This window comes from Hypanus sabinus, chromosome 3 (assembly GCF_030144855.1).
Source record: "Hypanus sabinus isolate sHypSab1 chromosome 3, sHypSab1.hap1, whole genome shotgun sequence".
NCBI lineage: Eukaryota > Metazoa > Chordata > Chondrichthyes > Myliobatiformes > Dasyatidae > Hypanus > Hypanus sabinus.
This window is the reverse complement of record NC_082708.1, coordinates 91,832,857-91,839,808: the sequence shown is the minus strand read 5'-3', so window position 1 is coordinate 91,839,808 and position 6,952 is coordinate 91,832,857. Positions and strand designations below refer to the sequence as shown.

At 39.4% G+C, this 6,952-nt stretch overlaps 1 protein-coding gene across 1 annotated transcript in view; it reads right to left on the bottom strand.

Annotated features, from left to right (window-relative positions):
• Positions 1–2,087: 2,087 nt before the first annotated feature.
• LOC132391501 (palmitoyl-protein thioesterase ABHD10, mitochondrial-like) overlaps positions 2,088–6,952 on the bottom strand; it is a 70,907-nt gene continuing 66,042 nt past the window's right edge. Inside the window, exons 4-5 of the mRNA XM_059964777.1 lie at positions 5,814–5,951; positions 2,088–3,612 (exon numbers count right to left, since the gene is read on the bottom strand). Of these exons, the coding sequence (XP_059820760.1) occupies positions 3,271–3,612; positions 5,814–5,951 (480 nt within the window). The 3' untranslated portion in view covers positions 2,088–3,270. The remainder of the gene's footprint in view (positions 3,613–5,813; positions 5,952–6,952) is intronic.

Below are 6,952 nucleotides of genomic sequence, written 5' to 3'. Positions count from 1 at the left end.
GCTGATGGTATTACAGCAAAGTTACTGGCAAGGGAGATCCAGTGGATGGAGGTACCTCGATTTTCAGAAGACATTTGATAAAGTCCCTCATAGGAGATTGGTGGGTAAAATCAAAGCTCAGGGCATCGGGGGGAAGACATTGACATGGATAGAAAACTGGTTGGCAGATAGAAAGCAAAGGGTAGCGGTGAATGGATGTTTCTCGGAATGGCAGGTGGTGACTAGTGGGGTACCACAGGGTTTGGTATTGGGACCACAGCTGTTTACAATTTAGATGAAGGCATTGAGAATAACAACAGCAAATTTGCTGATGATTTTAAGCTGGGTGCCACTGTGACATGTGATGAGGATGTTAGGAGAATTCAAGGTGACTTGGATAGGCTGGGTGAGTGGGCAGATACTTGGCAGATGACGTTTAATGTGAATAAGGTTATCCACTTTGGGAGTAAGAACAGGAAGGCAGATTATTATCTGAACGGTGTAGAGTTAGGTAAGGGAGAAATACAAAGAGATCTAGGAGTCCTTGTTCATCAGTCACTGAAGGTGAATGAGCAAGTGCAGCAGGCAGTGAAGAAGGCTAATGGAATGTTGGCCTTTATTACAAAGGGAATTGAGTACAAGAGCAAGGAAATCCTCTTGCATTTGTACAGAGCCTTGGTGAGACAACGCCTGGAGTATTGTGTACAGTTTTGGTCTCCAGGGTTAAGGAATGACATCCTGGCTGTAGAGGAAGTGCAGCGTAGATTCACGAGGTTAATTCCTGGGATGTCTGGACTGTCTTACGCAGAGAGGTTAGAGAGACTGGGCTTGTATACGCTGGAATTAAGGAGATTGAGAGGGGATCTGATTGAAACATATAAGATTATTAAGGGATTGGACAAGATAGAGGCAGGAAATATGTTCCAGATGCTGGGAGAGTCCAGTACCAGAGGGCATGGTTTGAGAATAAGGAGTAGGTCATTTAGGACAGAGTTAAGGAAAAACCTTCTCCCAGAGAGTTGTGGGGGTCTGGAATGCACTGCCTCGGAAGGTAGTGGAGGCCAATTCTCTGGATGCTTTCAAGAAGGAGCTAGATAGGTATCTTATGGATAGGGGAATCAAGGGATATGGGGACAAGGCAGGAACTGGGTATTAATAGTAGATGATCAGCCATGATCTCAAAATGGCGGTGCAGGCTCGAAGGGCCAAATGGTCTACTTCTGCACCTATTGTTGTTAGAGCATTGACTGATTGGTAGGAGGAGTGAGTGGGAATAAAAGGATCCTTGTCTGGCTTGCAGCCAGTGACTAGTGTTGTTCCACAGGGGTTGGTGTTGGGACCACTTCTTTTTATGCTCTTTTTTTTAAAAACATGTCACACCAGTCAGCCAGCCATTCTTGTCTGGTGCCTGGTGTCAGGATTGGGTCTCCTTTCGGATTAACCGGAACATGATACAAACGTTCCTGACTTGACCCTTGTATTTTTTAATGAGGCCAAGGAACGGGGTTGAGGAAGGGAAAAATGGATCACCCATGAATCAATGGTGGAGCAGACTCAATGGGCCAAATGTCCTAATTCTGCTTCTATGTATTATTGTCTTATGGATTACTCAGTTACAGGCAAAAGAAACCACTATCTGGACGATCTTGATAATATTTGATTGTCATTCTTTCAAAGACCTTTGCAGTTTCAAATGACTCTGGTGATCAGAGATATACAGAAACAGCTGAAAGCAAAAACTAAAAAAAAAAGCAGCTTATTGATAACAATTAAAAATAATTAAAGTATAAAAGTGCATGAAATTGAAAAGTTAATTGAAAATAAAAATAACCCTTAGTGGCTGCACTAAATTCTGCTAGCATATCTCGTGTAATGCTGAGAGGTCAGATATACTTAGTGTTTGTAAACGCACACACAAGGATTGCTATACAGTAATTAATTTTTCTCTGCACTTCATCTAAACCCTTACTTGCACAAAAGCATTTCAAATATACTTTTCTGCATGTTTGACCTTGCAGAAATGTATTTCATTCATGAATCAATAAATCAGCATTCTGTAACATAAATTGAATGTAGATGGAAATAAAAGCATCAGAGTGATTTTTATATTCTCTTCTTCAGTTTAATTATTTGGAGAGTAACAAAAAATCACAGCCAAGACTGGAGTTGTAATAAATATTAAATCTAAACTATCAGTATGTGAACAAAATAATAATTTTGACAATGTATTTACAATTACATTGATTATTGTATATTCTTCAAAAAAACACAGAAAATTACTTTCATCATTAACTGCCCCAATGTGCAAGGAGGGCATTATATTCTCCTAGTTATTCAAACTGATACAGCTCTGAACAGAAACAATAGTTAACAACTTAACTTCTATTGTTATTTGACTTGTGCAGCAGCAAAACACTGAATCTTAGCCCTTAGCATCTGAAGAGAGTGGATTTTATACTGTGGCATTTAATGTTTCATATAATATCAAACTGACTTATGAAATACATACTGTATTGCAAATTTTTAATATAAATCACTTACTCTCAATTTAGTAGCTTTTGAATGTAACAGACTTCTCAGGAACCAAGTTTGAAGGTTGTGTGAAAGTAGAGATATATCCCTATGAGAAATTTATTAAATAATATTTGTCCTCTTACTTATAAAAGCAGACTTATAAAGAAATTTGTTGTACCATTTCACTTTTTCCAAGGGTGACCTTATGTATGTCATATTTGGAAACAAATTTGATAAACAATGTAACATTGAGATCTATAACTGATACTCCAGAAATATATACTGTATCTCCAAATTAAAGTATGTACACAGAAAAATTGATATAATACTGAAAAGAGAGTGAAAATACATCTGGCAACAGTGCAGAATTATTTTTCATTGAAACTGCTAGTATTCTTCTAAAATACAGCATTAGAACAATATAGTTCATTCTATTCCTGCAACCAAGCAATGCTAAACTATCAAAGATGCATTAACATTGCTGTGTAAGGACACACTTATTAACACCAATAATCTTATATAGCTTGTATTTTCAACTGTGCTGCATTAATAATCATCCATCAACAGTTAAAAAATCTCTTTTTTTGTTTCCAACTGCTGACTTTTTAATCAAAGTGATATATTCTTTAATAAGCACATTTTAAGTGCAGTTCAAAATAATTCTGCACAGTATATTCACATCACAGAATTGATGACGAAAACTACCTCTATAAATTCAATGTACCTTTAATTATATACATACTTATATACATACTTGACATTAATTTCTAATCCTAATTATGGCAGTGTTGAAAGTTTGTCTATGAGATCATCAATTGTGTAAACTATTAATTTTAAATCATCTTTCTCAGCCATCTTATGCTGACCCTGTTTGCGAAGGATAAGGTCCACATCAGAACCAACAACACTTTCAGCTACTTTCAGTGAAATCTGCCAGGGAATATACCCATCCTCCATCCCATGAATAAGCCTCACAGGACAAGTGATTGGAATGGTGCTGTGCAACACACAGTGATTTTCAGCATCTTTAATAAATGAATAGGGAATCTTGTAAAATCCTGCTTCCTTTTGCTTGCTTGGCAAATACCATTCACCTTGTTCTTCTATTTCTTTCTTTGTCTACGGAAACATAAGCAATTTAGAGAGTGTTTTAAATATATTATCACAATAGATGTTAAAGATAATGATAATCTTATCAGATAAAAGCTTATCACTTATCCAGCATGTATAAGTACATAACAATCTTCAGGAAAGGAAATTTTGAGTTTCTAATCTGAGCTGGAAACATTAAGCATCAATATGAAACATTGTCATATTCATAAAAATTTTGCCATGTCTATACATTTTGGAGCTACAACACTGTTACACCTGAACAGGGGCATATAATAGATTTCCAAGTCATGCTGTCCTGATGAAATTCAAATCCAGCATCTGGTTTAAGATGGTCCGGTGATGCTCTGCGACAACTTGCTGGTGGCAAATAAAATAAAAAAAAACTCAATACTTTAGTCATCACACTTTTCTGGTAAACAATCACTGCAAACAGACTGTAACTGCACTGTTGGAACTGAGCTTTTGAACCACCTGTATGACCTGGCATTTTTGCAGAGTGAACTGAAGTCTCGAAGGTGCAGCATGGCTTTTACAGTCTGAATCGAGGCGGTGCAGTCCGGGCCAGAGAGAGGGGATTAAGCCAATGTATGGCCATCGCTTGAGTGACTGATTTAAATGCCGAGGTACGGGCCAAATGGAGGCGATGGGGCCGAGAGTCCAGGTCCAAGAGCAAGGCACGACCCTAGGTTTGGACGATTTACGCGCCAAGCCAGATTGAAAAGGTCAGGGTGTTGGGATTGGAAGCAAGTTGAACTTGCTGCTCCACAAGGCTTATGAAACCTGAACTGAGACTGTGGCCTGCGACTAATGAGTCAGCTACAGTGATGCCTGACTGTGGACTCAATTTTGTGAACTTCAGTAATGAATGATATTTGCTAATTTTTATTATTTGCATGATGTTTATTTTCTCCACACATTGGGTGTTCGATGGTGTTTTTGTTTTAATGACTTCTTGAATTTCTTTGTTTTGTGGCTATCTATAAGGAGATGAATCTCAAGGGTGTATAAAGTATTCACACCTTGATATTCACAAGCTCACAAGACAAAGGAGCAGAAGCAGGCCATTCAGCCCATCGAGTCCGCTCCACCACTCCACCATGAGCTAAACTATTCTCCCGTATAGTTCCAATATCCGGCTTTTTTCCCATATCCCTTGATACCCTGACTAATTAGATACCTGTCAATCTCTTCCTTAAACACCCTCAATGATTGGGCCTCCACATCTGTATGTGGCAAGGAATTCCATAAATCCACAACCCTCTGGCTTAAAAAATTTCTCCTCATCTCTGTGTAATAGTCTAATTCTAAGACTGTGACCTCTTGTCCTGGACTCACCCAACAAGGGAAACAGTCTTTCCACATCTACTCTGTCCAACCCTTTCAACATTTGAAATGTTTCTATGAGACCCCTCTCATTCTCCTATACTCTAATGAATATAATCCAAGAGCTGACAAACGCTCCTCATATGTTAGTCCCTGCATTCCAGGAATCATCTTCGTGAACCTTCTCTGAACTCTCTCCAACATCAGCACATCCTTTCTAAGACAGGGGGCCTAAAACTGCACACAGTATTCCAAATGAGGTCTCACCAGTGCCCCGTAGAGCCTCATCAACACCTCCTTACTCTTATACACTATTCCTCTTGAAATGAATGCCAACATAGCATTCTCTTTCCTTACTGCCGATCCAACCTGGTGGTTAACCTTTAGGGTATCCTGCACTAGGACCCCAAGTCCCTTTGCACTTCCGATTTTTTAATTTTCTCCCCATCTAAAGAGTAAGCCTGATTGTTTCTTCTTCCAAAATGTACCACCGTACATTTCTCAACATTGTATCTCATCTGCCATTTCTTTGCCCACTCTCCTAAACTGACCAAATTTCTCTGCAACCTTTCCGTTTCTTCAACACTTCCTGCTCCTCCACCTATCTTGGTGTCATCTGCAAACTTATATCAAATGAACTTTGAACCTTTGATATATTCTCAATGCTTCTGTGGTCCATTGAAAGTGGGGTTCTGTTTTGGACATGGCAAACAGGTCAGAGATAATAAACTTGATTTTGATCCTGATCCAGTTCAGTGAAATATTTTGTTTTAACATGTACAATGGATCATATTGACAACAAACTAAATTCTTTGGAGGCCTATCCTTCTTTCCAAACATGATTTGATGGAATTATATGACAATTAAGAACACAGGCTACTTACCTCCAAAGGAAGCTGTCTGAAAGCAGTCACTAAATAGTCCGCCCCAGTAGCTATGCCAACAAGTGCAACTACTCTCTCTGGCCGTGCTATTGCAGCAAGGAGCATGAGCCATCCTCCCATACTAGAACCTACCAGAATCTAAGAAAAAGTGAAATATTCAAAGTTAATTGGTTTACCACTTGAAAGGAACAAAAATTTGTTTTGCAGAAAGGAAAATACTGCACATACTAGAAAATTGGAAAACAAAGAGAAAAGACCATAAGACCATGAGACATAGGAGCAGAATTAGGCCATTCTGCCTATCAAGTCTTCTCTGCCATTCCATCATGGCTGATCTCGGATCCCACTCAACCCCATACAGCTTCCTTCGCTCCATATCCTTTGATGCCCTGGCCGATCAGGAAACGATCAACCTCCGTCTTAAATATATCCATGGATTAAATATACTCCATCACTGTCTGTGGCAGAGCATTCCACTACTACTCACTGGTAAAAAAAAATTCCTCCTTACTTCCATTCTAAAGGGTTGCCCATCAATTCTGAAGCTGTGCCCTCCAGTTTTGGATACCAACAGCAGAGGAAATATCCTCTTCAGATATACTCTATCTACTAGTCATTTCAACATTTGAATGAGATCCCCACGCATTATTCTAAATTCCAGTGAGTACATAAGAACGAGAAACAGGAGCAGGAATAGGCCATCCGGCCTGTCGAGACTGCTCTGCCCTTTAATAAGATCATGGTTGATCTGGCCACGGACTCATCTCCACCGACCTGCTCTTTCCCCATAACCCTTAATTCATTTACTATGCAAAAATCTATCCAACCTTATCTTAAAAATATTTACCAAGGCAACCTTCTCTGTTTCATTGGGGAGAGAATTCCACAGATTCACCTCTCTCTAGGAAAAGCAGTTCCTCCTCATCTCTGTCCTAAACCTACTCCCCCGAGTCTTGAGACTAAGTCCCTTACTTCTAGCAACACACACAGGAAGCATCTATAGGGAGAAGCGCTTTTGACGTTTCGGGCCGAGACCCTTCGTCAGGACTAAATGAAAGTAAAGATAGTAAAAGATTTTAAAGTAGGAGGGGGAGGGGAAAAATGCGAAATGATAGAAGACCGGAGGGGGTGGGGTGAAG